The sequence below is a fragment of the Oncorhynchus nerka genome, linkage group LG13 (genome assembly GCF_034236695.1).
Source record: "Oncorhynchus nerka isolate Pitt River linkage group LG13, Oner_Uvic_2.0, whole genome shotgun sequence".
Classification (NCBI taxonomy): domain Eukaryota; kingdom Metazoa; phylum Chordata; class Actinopteri; order Salmoniformes; family Salmonidae; genus Oncorhynchus; species Oncorhynchus nerka.
In genome coordinates, this window is record NC_088408.1 from 61495431 (window position 1) to 61510906 (window position 15476).

Here is a 15476-nt window from a genome sequence, read left to right on the forward strand (position 1 = left end):
TATGACAAAACATTGGTAACCAGTTTTTAATAGCAATAAGGTAACTTGGGGGTTTGCGATATATATGGCCAATATACCAGGCACTCCGCGATATGACGTGCATAAAAACATCCCTTAGCCGTGGTATATTGGCCATCTACCACACCTCCTCGTGCCTTATTGCTTAAATAAAATACAGTGAACGCACTGTGGTGACACCAAAGCTTACCTTGATAGGAGAGATGTGGAAGTACTCATAGAGACTGATAGGGGATGTGTCAGTGGCCGAGACGTCGTTGAGCTCCGTCTTCAGATACTCTATGTCCTTCTCAAACAACTCCACCTGAACACCACACACAGCGACAGAGGAGAGAGAGAGAGAGAGATACAATGGAGTCTTAACCCTGATAGGCTCTTTGCACATGCTAGTTCAATTTAGCTTTCTGGTTCGTTACGAACTGCTGCCTTATTTATAGACTTTTCCAAGGCCTTAGACACTGCTGACCATCACATTCTCATTCAAAAGGTTACCTGAATTGGGCCTGGATCAGGCTTCTTGGAAGTGGTTTGAGAATCATCTGTCAGACAGGACACAATGTGTGATTTCTGATGGTGTTCAGTCTAGTTTCCTGGGTACTGTGAAAGGTGTACCGCAGGGGTCAGTATTGGGACCTGTTCTCTTTACAATTTCTATAAATAATATCAGTCTGTAAATATTAAGCTGTATGCAGACAATACTGATATGTATGCCATCGCCCCAACTGTAGAACAGGTGTTGTTCGAGCTGCAATCTGACTTTGTTGTCTTACAAAAAGTCCTGGTTGGTTTAAAACGTGTACTTAATGTGGGCAAGACTAAATATATATATTGTTCTCTAATTCTCACAAAAATGTTTCAGATGGACTACATATTTATTCATTGAACGGTTCTCCCATCGATCGGGTTCCCGCCAATAATTATCTGGGCATTTGGATTGACAAGGATTTAACAAAACAATATGATGAAAAAATGCTAAGATTTAATGTGGGCTTCTTTTTTAGAAATAGATCTAGATAATCCCTAAACAGCAAAAAGCAGATTGTACAGTCGACTTTCCTGACAGTTGTTGACTACGGTGACACCATTTACCAGAATGCAGCAGCGAACCTTAAACCTTCATATAGCATCTACCATAGTGCCATTATTTTCATCACAGGTAGGGCTGACCCTAATTAGTCGACTGATCGATTGTTTGGTTGTTAGGCTGTTGGTCGACCGAGATTGTTTTAGTCGAGCAGTAACAAATATATTTGCGCCCATCTCAGTGAACTAATCCATTGCGGAGGCCGAGACTAAAATCCAATTATTGCTTCATTCGAAAATATGGTCAGAAGCTCCATATGGAGGGTTTGACGCAACTGCAGAGCCTCCAGATGCCAAATTGAGCTCCGTACCACATCACTATGCACCTCCCAAATTCTGTAGCAATGCGGCGGGCTCTGTGTAGCTCCGCATTGACAGGATTGGTTGACGGTAGGTGGGGGCGGTATTTCCAGTATCAACATAAACTCACTTGACAACAGTTCTGCACTGCACTTTACATTTTTACACTCATCAATCTACAAACAAGACCTCATAATGTCAACGCAAAATCAGGTTTAGAAAATTATGCAAATGTATATATATTTTTTACTGAAATATCACATTTTACACAAGTACTCAGACCCTTTACTCAGTACTTTGTTGAAGCACATTTGGCAGCGATTACAGCCTCGAGTCTTCTTGGGTAGGATGCTACAAGCTTGGCACACCTGTATTTCTCAAATTCTTCTCTGCAGATCTCAAGTGCTGTCAGGTTGGATGGGGAGTGTCGCTGCACAGCTATTTCCAGGTCTCTTCAGAGATGTTTGATCGGGTTCAAGTCTGGGCTCTGGCTGGGCCACTCAAGGACATTCAGAGACTTGTCCCGAAGCCACTCCTGCGTTGTCTTGGCCGGTCAGCTCAAGGAAGAGTCTTGGTGGTTCCAATCTTCTTCCATTTAAGAATGATGGAGGCCACTGTGTTCTTGGGGACCTTCAATGCTTGCAGAAATGTTTTGGTACTCTTCCCCAGATCTGTGCCTATACACAAAATCCTGTCTCGTAGCTCTACGGACAATTCCTTTGACCTCGTGGCTTGGTCTTTGCTCTGACATGCACGGTCAACGGTGGGACCTTTTATAGACAGGTGTGTGCCTTTCCAAATCATGTCAAAATCAATAGAATTTACAAAAGGTGGCCTCAAAGTTATGGAAACATCTAAAGCACATATGTCAGAGTCAAGGCCCGCTTCACATCCGGCCCGCAAGAAGGTTTTTACGAATGATCTTGATTTATTATTAGAACAGGACAGCAAGCCGGCAGCCCTGATCTTTTACACGCACCAATACTACATTTCCCACAATGCAAAGGTGACGCACCGGCAGTAGGCTGCTTCATTTCAATATTTATTGGCACAGCAGTCGTCAGCATCACAGTAAAATTAACTTTCAGATACCCATCAAAAATGGCAAAACGGAAGGTGGATACTGAGAACCGGGGTTTCAAACAAGGTGGGAGTCGGAGTATATGTTCCTTAGCTGGAAAACCTGTGTGTCTTCTGTGTGGAGAAAGTGTGGCGGTACTGAAAGAGTATAATCTGAGACGACATTATGAAACGAAACACGCGGACAAAAACAAGAATATGGACATGGAACAAAGGCTACAAAAGGCAGAGGAATTAAAACGAGGCCTCAAATCTCGACAGGCTCTGTTCAAAAAAGCCAAATCACAAAAATGTTTCAGATGGACACAAGGCCAGGCTGCTGTCAAGGCAGTTTTATTTTGGCAGAAGAGATCGCTAAATCAGCCCGGCCATTTACGGAGGGGATTTCATCAAAAACTGCATGATTAAAGTTTGTGGCTTTGCCCAGAAAAAAGGCAACTTTTTAAATGTGAGTCTGAGCAGAAACACCATTGCCGAGAGAGTAGACCAGTTGTCCATCAATCTAAAAGAGCAGCTTGTGAAAAAGGGAAAAGATTTTATGCATATTCCTTGGCTGTGGATGAGAGCACCGACATTTCTGACATTGCCCAGTTGTCAATTTTCATCCGCGGAGTGGACTCCAACCTAAGCGTGACAGAGGAGTTTTTGGCTTTACGTCCTATGCATGGCACATCACAGGGGGCATGATTTGTATGAAGAGGTGTCAAGATGTGTAAATGAGATGGAGCTGCCTTGGGAAAAACTCGTGGGTTTGACAACCGACGAGCACCTGCGATGTGTGGACACAGGAGCGGACTGGTGGCGAAGATACGGGAAAAGATGCAAGAGGAAAACGCGACAGGTGAGCTGACAGCTTATCATTGTATCATACACAGGAACTAATAAAGCCTTGAAAATGGAGCATGTAATGAGCATCATCACGCGCACAGTTAACTTTATCAGAGCCAAAGGTTTGAATCACATAGTTCAAGGCATTTCTGACGGAGTTAGAAAACGGAGCATGGTGATTTGCCTTATCACACAGAGGTGCATGGCTAAGCCAGGGAAAGGTGCTTCAAAGATGTTTCTAGCTTCCCAAGATTTGTCTGTTCTTGGACAGCAAAGGGAAAGACACAACACAACTCCGAGACAAATGTTTCTGTGTGAAATGGCTTTTCTGTGTGACATTACGAGTCATCTGAATGCAATAAACTTGCAGCTGCAGGGTTCTGGATCGTGTCATCTCTGATATGTACAGTACAGTGAAGGCATTTAAAACCAAACTGACTCTGTGGGAGACGCAGATGCGGAAAGAAAATTTGAGCCACTTTCCCAGCTGCCAGACCATGAAAGAAAGCTCTCTACCAGTTTTTTGGCTGATAAAATAGGTATGCTTGCCGCTGACTTTCGGCCGATTTGCTGACTTTGAAGCACAAAAAGCAGGTTGGAACTGCTCGGTAACCCATTTGCTGTTGACGTGGAAAGCTCACCACCAAACCTCCAAATGGAGTTGATTGACCTCCAATGCAATGATGCACTGAGGGCAAAATTGCGGCAGTGGGTGCTGTAGTTCTCCCGTTTCCTCCCTGCCCCAGCTGCGCATCCAGGCTGCTCAAACGTTGTCTATGTTTGGCAGCACATACCTGTGTGAACAACTGTTTTCTTTGATGAACCTGAACAAAACATCACACAGAAGTGTTACTGCTGAACACCTCCACTCAATTCTGAGGATTTCTTCAGCTCAGAGCCTTACCCGAACATTGATGAACTTGTGGAAAAGATGGGACACCACCAAGTATCACCCTCAACCTCAAACAAGTGAACATTACTGTGCAATCACATATTTAGAGTTTTTACTCAGTTCAAGTTTAAAAGTTAAAATTTAATATTTGTTTTCAATGTTACTTCTCCTTAAACAAAGTGTTGTTTTTGATTAATAGATTTTTGCACTTTATTTTTTGTATTTCAATCCAATTATATTTTAAAAATATTTCAGTTGAGTGGATGATAGAAAATTGCTATTATTGTTTTTTTCTTTGAAGTAAATTTAGCCCACTTTTGCTAAAATAGAAAATATAGTCTACTGATGGTGCCTTGAATACCGGTTTCTTTCATTTAATGTTCATGTTATGGGGATATTTATATAAAGGAAATTTGTCTTTTGTGTCTGTTGAAAATTAAAGATTACTGACAGAGCCATAAGAAAATATTGCTTTATTTATCTGATCATATTGTAATATATTTGTTAGGTTTTCAGTAGGTTCAATTAGGTTCACTAGACTCAAAAAATTTTCAATGAACATTCGAACAGTCCGGCCCTCGTCTTGTAGCTGATTTTTTTATTTGGCCCTCCGTCCATTTGACTTTGACACCCCTGATCTAAAGGATGATCAATGTAAACAGGGATATACCTGAGCTCAATTTTGAGTCTCATAGCAAAAAGGGTCTGAATACTTATGAAAATAATATTTTTCTTTTTTTTAATTAGCAAACATTTCTAAAAAAAAAAAGTTTTTGCTTTGTCATCATGGGGTCTTGTGAGTAGATTGATGATGTTTAAAAAAAATCAATTTTAGAATAAGGCAATAACATAAAATGTGTAAACAGTCAAGGGGTCTGAATAGTTTCCGAATGCACTGTATCACCAGCAGTACATTTCACCATTTATTCATATAATTTCTAATCTATAATATTTGGTTACGATCCTTTCTTTTAATGCATTCAATACTATTATTCCAGTCTTCCTGTTTTCATTGTCAGAGTGGACACATTGTTTGCAGAGTGCACAATCTCTGCTACACTTGTGAGAAACAAGTTTAGGATTATTTAATTCCATTTCTGAGTTCCGTCAATATAGTCATTGTCTTTTGTTTGGAGCTCTCCTGACAATGTTGAGTAAGGATGAGCACACAAAGAAGTGGGCCTATAGGCTACCTGGCCTACTCGCAAGTATAATCATTTAAAATGTGCCCATTTGGGGATCTGATAGTATTTCTGATTGGCTTAACGCACCACCACTAATGACCTGTGGAGCTTCTCAAAGTAATGTTTTCACCTCAAACAGCAGAAAAACGAAGTCTCTTTTTACATGCATTGAGAATTACAATAGTTCCTCAATGCATTTGAAAAATATTTCCAGCGCTCTCCCTTTCGATAACCACTCAGCGTGAAAGGGAAAAATGTCATGCTCTGACCCCACATTAACGTCATAAAATAGGCTTCTTAACAGTGTTTGACTTGGACTGAAATAGGTTCCGGTACTCATTTTGGGTGTGGTACTGCTGATATTTAGGTGCAGGAGCTCAACAATACCTTTGAGCTAATATTCTATAAGAGGAACAGGAGCTCAAGCAGTAGAACATTTGAGGTGCAGGTACTCAGCTCAGGTGAGCTCCTGCCCAAGTCAAGCACTGCTTCTTACACCTTGCACAAATAGCCTACAGCTGTGTCTGTCCCGAGCTCACAGGCACAGGAAACTCTGAGGGCCCAAAATATTTGATACAATGTTGTAAGTTCCCTAGCACAAGCTTCAGGCTAGACCCAAGTTAATACAATGTTTCAAGTTTGTTGCAGACAGGCCATGTGTAGCCAATGTGATTTATTGGATATTTCTTTTTTTAAATGAGGATATTTTCTACCTGCAGGCTGCAATGTTTTTATTGGTTGGCTTTATGTAGGATATTTTTACATAGTTGGCAATAGAAGTTACTTTTTTAGGTTCATATGATTTTCATTTAGACTTGGATAGAATTTGATTAACCACATGACAATGAGATATGAAGATCGGTAGAAGTGGTCAGATAAATTGGCACTCCAGATGAGAAAAGGTTGCTGACGACTCATGTGGCCTATTATCGGGAACTTCAGGGGAGTAATGGCAGAATCTACGAAAGTCAGCTGGAACGGGAGGAGAATATCTAGTTGGGTCAGGTTAAGGTTATCTAGATCTGGCACCCTCTTCCAGCAAAAAAAAGTAAGCTTAAAGCATCAGACAAGCTCAATGCATATAGTTGATTTTATTAAAACACATTGGGTGTCTTTAATTGGAAAAGTTTAAACATTTTACAAGTTTAAACATTTTGAGCAATTCGATTGGTAGAAAGAACAGACAACTTTTGATCGACCAAGATTTTTTGGGGTCGGGGATCACAGATTAGTTTTTTTACAAAGCTCTACTAAACAAGCTTCGGACTTCCCTAACTTTGCTGTTGAAGTATAAAAACACAAGTTACCAAACCTGTTCACAGGGTTGGTTAACTCTTAAAGGTTCCTCGGGTCTCCACCAAATTAGGTAATTCCGCTTTTAGTTTTAATGCACCTCACTACTGGAACAATTTACAAAACTGCTCGAGCAATATAAATCATATAAATTATGTTAATTGAGGACTTAGTAGCTGAGAAATGTAACCATTTTTCTTCAATTGTGTTGTGCTGTTTTATTTGACATTGTATTGGATTGTTGCATTACTGTGATCAGGGCACCCTTGAGAATGAGACCTTTCTCTCAATGGGTTTTTCCTGCATAAATAAAGAATATTACAAATAAAAACCTGCTGCTCTGACGTCATCACGCTGGCGTTCTCCGGAGTGAACAGATCCAAGATGGCATAAAGGAAGCCCAGGTCCAACTTCAGATCCATCTCCTGGATTAGCACCTTGAAATACCTAGTCAACATGCCAAGAAAGGGATGTTGGTATGTGTGGTTGAGAGAGAGAGAGATAGATATGGAAAGAACATGAACTATAGTGATGGACTCACTTGATGCGTGAGATATCAGAGTGCCCTGCTGCCCTGGTAACAATGCTGATGTCGGTCAGAGGTTTGGGCTCTGCAGGAGAGAGAGGAGCAGAAAAACGCCATCACGATGTGTTTATCCAGAGTACTCCAGTCTAACAATGCCTATGGAGGCGTCCCCAATCGCTCCTTTTGCCTATTTAGCTAGTTACAGTGGGGTCCAAAATTAGACCCCTTAATACAGATGAGCAAAAATGACTAAAATAACTGAAATAATGAGCATGTATTGTATGCTCCAACATTTGAACAATTATATTATTTTATACTAATACAATTGCTCAGAGAAAGAGGTTTTGTTTAACAAGTAATACAAAACAAGAAAAACTAAAAAGACGGGTCAAAATGACTGACAGCCTGTTTTCAAAACCTCACCTTGCGAGGGTAATAGAACGAGCCTTTTTCTAAAATGTTTTATGAAATTGGAGAACACATTGGGAGGGATCTTATCTTTATCAAGGGTGTCAATTTTAAAGTGTAAATCCACAACACAGAGAGACTTGGACAGAGCTTGGGACTGACCTGAGTCCATGGTGACAGACTTAGGTAGTTTTATAGGGTAGAAGACATATGGGAAGATTGCTCCAGGTAGCTGATTCTGGATCTGTGGAAAAACAAAAGCACAAAAAAAAGAAATCCCTCCAACCATGTCAGCATGAAATCATTTTAATTGAATGGTTGGTAAGATGAACAAACAGTCAATGTATAAACTCTATTGTATGGTTGGTGGTCGGGTAGGGACCCACTGTAGAGTTGGATAGAATGCACACTTTCCAACTCTCTGGGGACCCACCTGTATGCGGTTGATCTGGACACGGTAGGCACTCTGGCGGGCCGATACGCTGTACTCCACCTTCACCCCTGGCAGGAAGCTCCTCCTGATTGGAGCGTCATATGGCTGCATCATCCTCATGTCTTGCCCATTATGGGTCAAAGACACCTGATAACACAGTTAGACTTAGGACACACACAACAGTTCTACTGGAGCTGTGCAAAACTAGGAACAACGTCTACCTCTAGAATTTCTAAAGCTTTCAAAGGGTTGGTTATCAAGGGGGTGGTATGGTATACATGGTACCAGACAGAGGCATAGCCAGTTGCTGCCTGACCTGGAAGTTGTTCTCCAGGTCTAAGATGGCGTTGTCCACTGGTCCACTCTCTGTGTACTCTTTGAAGTGGGTCTCCAGCAGCTCGGCATCTTTTCCACTCAGGGGTTTCCAGCGAGACTTCTTCTTTGGCTTGGACTCCCACACCACGTCTGAACTACACACACACACACACACACACACACACACACACACACGGAAAGCACACTGAACATGCTGCACTGAATTTGAAAAAGCATGTTCCCACTCAAAGTAGTCAACTGTAGCACAACCATACCATTGAGTGTATATACGGTGTTTGTATGTATGTGTGTGTGTGTGGTTACACATGTTTTGTGTGTGTGCACACACACACACCTGGTAATACCGATGAAAGACACCTCCTGGCGGCTGCTGTTGTTGACCAGGGAGACGCCCACGTCTTGCAGGGAGAGGATTATCTCCTGTTCGGCCAGCTCGGCCTTCTCACTCTCACACAGCAGCTTGTATATGCGTCGGTCCTCGGTGAACAGCGCCACCCGCTGGAGGCCCTCGTAGAACGAGATGAGGTACAGCTTACCCTCCTCGTTCACGTCCAACCGCAGGTCCTACACACGGATCAAGTGCCCATCAGATGGGAAGTAATGCGCGTTTCACTTTTAAGTTGCTCTTTTGCTTTGTAGCCACAGCCATAACTCACACAACACCAAAATGATATACCATATCAGCTTTGAATTGAGATTTCAGGAAACTAATGAGTCCAGGCAACAACAGTTGCTATCATTTGACAGTTGATTTGATTTCAACAATATATACACATCTCTGGTTAGACTACGGTTTGCATTTTGTCTCACCACTGTGGCCGACATGCCAAAGCACCCAATCGTCTAATATTTTAACTGGGTATCACCATATGTTGCTTCCCTTGTAAAACTGCTCAGGTCATCAAGCCAGTATAAAAAGGGGGAAGAAAATTCAGTAACACTTAACTTTCTGTCAGACTTCGCTAATCCCTACACTAATCCTATTGAGGATTGGAGCCTTAATTAAAAAAAGTCTGATAAAAGCTTTGTGTGTGTATAATGACGGGCTAAGCCATATTAAGCAGCTGTTAAAAAAACACTAAGCAGAAGATCCTAATCTGTGGTTAAGTCTGACACCTGTGTGTCATATTGGTCTAAAGTACTTGATACAAGTGTGTGTCAAACTAATAAGAAACACTGGTATAAAAATCAGACTTAAACGTAGTATCAATCTAAATGTTGGAGAATGTAACATTCCACCACCGTTAAGAGCAAAAGGGGAGTAAATAGAACGCCGTGGTACGGTACCTCTTCGCTCCTCAGCTCGCCGCTGTAGCTGCCACACTGCCAGGCCAGAGAGCGCGATCCAGTGGGCTCAGCCCAGGTGTAGTACATTACCTTCCCGGGGCTTAGCTTGTCCTTCTCCTTCTGACTACTACTCTCACACACACACACACACACACACACACACACACACACACACACACACACACACACACACACAGACAGAGAGTTAGAAAGCACACACACAAGACCACGAGAACCCCACCAAGAGGAAGATAGATGATGGTCAGAACAAAAAGCCGCGGTCATGAGAACGTAGCCACGTTACACAGCCCAGGCACCATGGAAAGAAACCCAAGAGCCTATTTGCAAATCAACACAATGGAGAGAAGAAATCCCATTAGTGGAGATGTCGAGGCTACTATCCAATTTGATCATGTTGTCGTTCTTCCTCCAACAAACGGAAACAACACCCCCCTTCCGATCAAAGAGAAAGAATGATTGAAATCATCATTATTGCAGAAGACACAGGGAAAGAGGAGGATGAAGAATGATTGGCATGAGGGGAAATGGAAGGCATATGGAAGCAGAGGTCAGATCCCATTGGCAGAGACCCATCCAAACAGCAGCAGCCAAAACTAAGTCCCACTATAAAAGCAAAGACCTGGAATTAAGGGGGAGGTCAAAGAGCAAACGGTCATGACACTGAAGCCGGAGCTCCTCCTTGATCACTCCACTTCCTGTACTTTGGTCACTATCAAATCAGACGACTTGGTCTTTTGAACCATACAGTGATATTAATGTAACGCAATATTTTTCAGCTTTTATAAAATGCACATTATACATTTCCTTGTGGAGTGGCATGTAAAGGAGTAGATCCGGCTCAAACACCAAAATGGAGAAAAAAAAGCTCTTCCCCTACACCTTCGGTTACCTGGGGGTCCAGCTCTGTCCACACCCTGACCACAGCTCAACTATGAAACGGGAACACAGAGACCACATCCCCCACTGAATGTGTGCATGTTCAAATAGAAATCTACGGACTGTGCCTTTTGCATTAGTCATTGTATGTTAGGGAAGGCATTTGAAGTTCCCCAATATGTCCACCCTTTCTGTGTCAGGGTCAGAGTGGGTGAGAGCAAGAACCCTCGTGGGGCTGGGTCCTGCTACCTGGGCTGGGTCTCCTCTACTGAGAAGGAGAGGCCGAGCAGCTCGTCTGCCACCCATTCTGATGAATCTCTCCGAAATCTGCCCGGCCAAGAGGTGTGGGGAGGGGAAAAAAATCAGACTTAAACAAAAACAAAACAAATCCATCATCACAAAGTCAGACAAAGAAAGTCAGTAACAAAAAAACATGGATTGAAAAACAAATGGAACAAAATCAGTGTCCGTCACAACAAGTCACAAACCAAAGGAAATGGATCCATGCAAACAGACAAACCTACATCAACACAAAAGCCAAGAACACAAATACCTTGTATCAAAACAAATACATGCAGCACATCCTGGGAGGTTTGCTAAATATATATAACATGCAGGTCTCATTCAGAAACAATATTTGGAATAGTACAGTGAGTAACACTAATTTTGTATTGTTTACTTCTATCCTCATGAATAATTTCAACCATCTCATGGACATTTCTAAAAGGAAGGATTTAAGACATCCCACATTTAAGATGCGACAAATACAGGTTTTATTTTAGGACATTGCGCCTGTTTTGAGAACAGTAAAACCTATATAATGAAACACATTTCTGCTTACTGCCCCATTACCGTTCTCCCTCCCCATCCTTCCCCTCCTTTACCTCTGGTAGAACTCCACAGTCTGCTCCTGGGTGTGGTTGATGATGAGGAAGGGGGCGGCCCCGTCGTGGTAGTCAGAGAAACGGATGATAATCGAGTGGTCCGATAGGTTCACATCCATAATGACCCCGCCCAGCTGGAATAGTAAAGCCAAATTAAAAACAGAAGTATTAGTACTTTATTGAACCCAACGTGGGAAGTGGATTTAAATCGTCACAAAGCATCAACTTATACAGTAGTTACAAACACGCCAGTGTGTGTGTGTGTGTGTGTGTGTGTGTGTATAAACTACTCACAGTGTTGTCCAGATGCAGCAGCAGGCAGTTTTCCGGTTTGGTGAAGTCCATGGTTTGAGGAGTTGACCGACTGCCTTCTACTTTGACTTTGAGCTTCTTGGAGTCCCTCTCAGGCCAAAACGGGATGGCTGCCTGAGAAGCACAGATAAAAAGTGAGAGAAAAGCGAGAGAGGAGAGGGAGAGACGGACAAAGAGGTGTCCATTTCACTACATGGATGTGCTACTGTATGTAGGGTAGGGGTCCATCATTCCCATTTCAAAATTCAGGAAATTAACCGATACTGGCGTTTGTAAGTAGCTCTAGTTGTGGTACCTGTTGTGGTCTGGCCTCGGTCCAGTCGTCCTGGCCCTCCTCTCCCACCCAGATCACATGTTTGGTCCTGTTCACTAACAGGTAGTATGGCACAAAGCTTACGATACGGGTCAGGCTGAAACTGCTGGCGTCGATCTTCACTCCGATCTTCAATCAAACCATAGAAAGCCACAATCAACATGAATCAATCCACCCATCTATCTATCAACGGTTCAGCAAATTACACTCAATGACCAATCTGAAAGGTGAAGCATCAACTGACACTGTTCTTCTGCTGGAGTGTCGTTTCAAATCAAATCTTAGTATGCTTGATCCACCACTCACTCACCACGTAATCTTTAAGCCTCCCTTTGCACTTCACTTCACCATAACTACCCACGGTATCCAGGGAGAAATCATCCGACAGGTCGCTGTCCGAGATCATCAGCCGCACCTGACCCGGAGAGAGAATAGGGTCAGATGTCAGGGAGACAAACAGCAGGGGTTAGGAGTTTTCACTTAAAAGCCCACTCCTTGTTTAAACCTCCCCCCAAAACAAAACAAAATAGCAGCCCAGCTACTTGGCTTGAGCTTAGACCAAAGCTGATCCCCACCCCACTACCTTGTTGTTCTGCAGAAAGTTGTGTGGCTTGAAGGAGAAGAGCAGAGGCATATCGTAGTCCATGGCGTGTTTGCGGTGGATGTCATCGGCCTTGTATTGCAGCAGGCGGCCCGTCTTGTTCACCATCCAGTAGGGAGAATGGATAGCCACCTCAGTCTGGCCCGCGTCGTACTTCACATGCACCGCAATATCGAGCTCCGCCCTCTTCCCTTCTCCCCCCTCTCCTAACCTGACCACCTCCTCTTCAACGCGCAGAGAGCTGAACACAATGAAGGTGATCTCATCCAGGTCGCCACAGAGACCGTAGTGGGCCTGCCAATCCTGACCCAGGTAGTCGAGGAGGCGGAGTTCCAGGCTGGACTGGTCCATGATGGCGGTGTGCAGCTGGGCCGAGTGGCCGTCCATCAGGGTGATGGGGGTGGGCTCTTCACTGTCCTGTCAGCCAATCAACACACAATACCAATCAATAATAGGCATGTCATATGAAGGGGAAGCTCTGAGGAAATATGATAGATGAGCTGTAGGTCAATTTCTCTGCTGGTGCGTAGGGATGGGGTAATGTGTGTGTACCTGTAGGCGATAGGTGATGGGGTAAGGCAGAAGGTTCCGGAGCAGGACAGAGGGCCACAGGTGCAGGATGTAGGGCTCGTCAAAGTGCTCCCCGGCCATTCCTGTGTGTTGTGATGTCACCGTGTCTTTCAGAGGGACGATGTTGACCATGAGGACGCCAGCGCTGTCACCATGGCGATGACAGGTCTGCTGCACACGTGCACCGGGCTGCTGGCTCACCAACTCGTAGCTGAAACCCTCGGAGCAGTCGTACTGATCGTCTCCCTCGGTTACCGGCTGCAGTCTTAGCTCTGACCTACGGGGGAGGGGGGTTCAGCACAGTCAGTGTGTGTGTGTGTGTGTGTGTGTGTGTGTGTGTGTGTGTGTGTGTGTGCGTGCATGTCACCTGTAGGAGTCCAGAGGCACACAGAACTCCTCTGTAGGCAGTGATATCCCCAGACTGGTAGAGCCCTCCATCACTCTGAATGGGATGGAGAAGTGGTTTATGATCTGTAGGAGAGACATGAGAAAGAGACATTCAGGCAAAAAAATACATTCTCTGGTCAGATAGTTGAACACATTCTGGGCTCAAGTTAAGTACAGACTAAAGAAAGTAAAGGGAGAGAGAGAGAACAGAGAGGGCTAGGGAAGCAAGCAGGGTGGATTGAGATGAATGGTGGGAGAAAATGAGCATTTGGGTGAAATCTGCATTAGTCAGTCTGAGAACAGTGAGCATTCATTGGTGTGAGTTGGAGTTTGAGGTGGGGGGGGGGGACTAACTTGCCTGGAAGGGAGAGCGGATCTTGATGTACTTGCTTCCCTCCACAGAGTAGATCTGACAGACCAGGAAACGCGTGACCCCAGAGTCTTTGTGCATGACACTGTACATGCCACGCCCCACTTTGATCAACGGGATCATGCCTGTTGAAGTGTGGCCCACCGGAGCTGAGGACATGAACATAAAAAAACAGCGTGATCAATGACTAGTGACCCGAGCCACAGTACTGACTTTTGTTAACCAGGGATACAAGCTGGTAAGTAGCCCAAAAAGGTGACACTTTTTTTTTCTGCACTGAAACATGCCAAAAAATCCCTGCTAGGTGGAAATGCAGGTTAACTAATTAAACAACAAAGAATATGATCTACATGATCCGTCTCTGTGTGTAAAATAAAAAGTGGTTCAAAATGTCAGTTGTCAAACAATGCATTCAACTGAAATGTGTCTTCCACATTTGACCCAACCCATCTGAATCAGAGAGGTGCGGGGGGCTGCCTTAAATCGACATCCACGTCTTCGGCGCCCGGGGAAAAGTGGGTTAACTGCCTTAACTTGCTCAGGGGCAGAACGTTAACTTGCTCAGGGGCAGAACGACAGATTGTTACCTTGTCAGCTTGGGGATTTGATCCAGCAACATTTTGGTTACTGGCCCAACGCTCTAACCACGAGGCTCCCTACCACCCCTAAAGAAAGCAATCCAATGTTATTTGTTGCCTAGACTTTACTGCAAATGACACTCAAGCCTTGAGAAAAAAACAAATATTGCAGTTAGCCATGACAGCCTTTACAATAGAACGCTTGTGACCACACATCTAAATACTGCACTTAGAGGGAAAAAAACATCTTAAAGTAGAAATAGAATTAAACAAACAGGCATCTATTTTTGCTCTATTATAGTGGCCACTATAGTAGATATCGTTCAAGTGCACAAGCCTACGTGCGTGTAAAAATAACGTTCACTGAGTAAAAAATCCCCCCCCTCACTCACAATGTGGTACTGTCCAGTTCAACACAACAAAAGCATTATCTTTGGGCTACACTGCACATTATACACTTCCTGCATGATACCCTTTGTTGGCATAATTGATCTCTTTCAGGCAGAGTACACCTGGCATAACCCTTTATATCCACTGTATTGAAAAGGTGAGAAAAAGGTTAAGTGTGTTGTGTTCCTTTCACCATACTGTCGTCCAGCATAAGCCAGGCCCAGCTCCAGCTACACTTGATCCCTGAATCCACTTGTTTAACAAGCAATGCCTCATTTTTCACCTAATTCTCTCATTCTGAAAATGAACCACATACTGTAGAGGGAAAACATTAACACTGTTAGTTCGGTTTGTTAGCTAGTTAACGTTTCACACAGATTGCCAGGGTCCAGTAAGCAACTAACGCATTATAACTTGAGGCACGGCAAGGAGTCGTATAACGTTAACAGTTAATACAATAGTGAATTGGTTAGGTTACTAACGTTGGCTCATCTGATGTTGTGTGG

The 15476-nt window shown here is 43.6% G+C and overlaps 1 protein-coding gene across 1 annotated transcript in view; it reads right to left on the reverse strand.

The window, feature by feature from the left end:
- LOC115139785 (intermembrane lipid transfer protein VPS13A-like) overlaps window positions 1-15476 on the reverse strand; it is a 58065-nt gene that overhangs the window by 15560 nt on the left and 27029 nt on the right. Inside the window, 16 exon segments of the mRNA XM_029677563.2 lie at window positions 209-322; window positions 7011-7125; window positions 7220-7289; window positions 7775-7856; window positions 8046-8192; window positions 8362-8515; window positions 8716-8945; window positions 9669-9795; window positions 11450-11583; window positions 11744-11875; window positions 12057-12203; window positions 12385-12489; window positions 12658-13092; window positions 13228-13522; window positions 13613-13716; window positions 13991-14151. Coding sequence (XP_029533423.2) covers window positions 209-322; window positions 7011-7125; window positions 7220-7289; window positions 7775-7856; window positions 8046-8192; window positions 8362-8515; window positions 8716-8945; window positions 9669-9795; window positions 11450-11583; window positions 11744-11875; window positions 12057-12203; window positions 12385-12489; window positions 12658-13092; window positions 13228-13522; window positions 13613-13716; window positions 13991-14151 — 2552 coding nt within the window.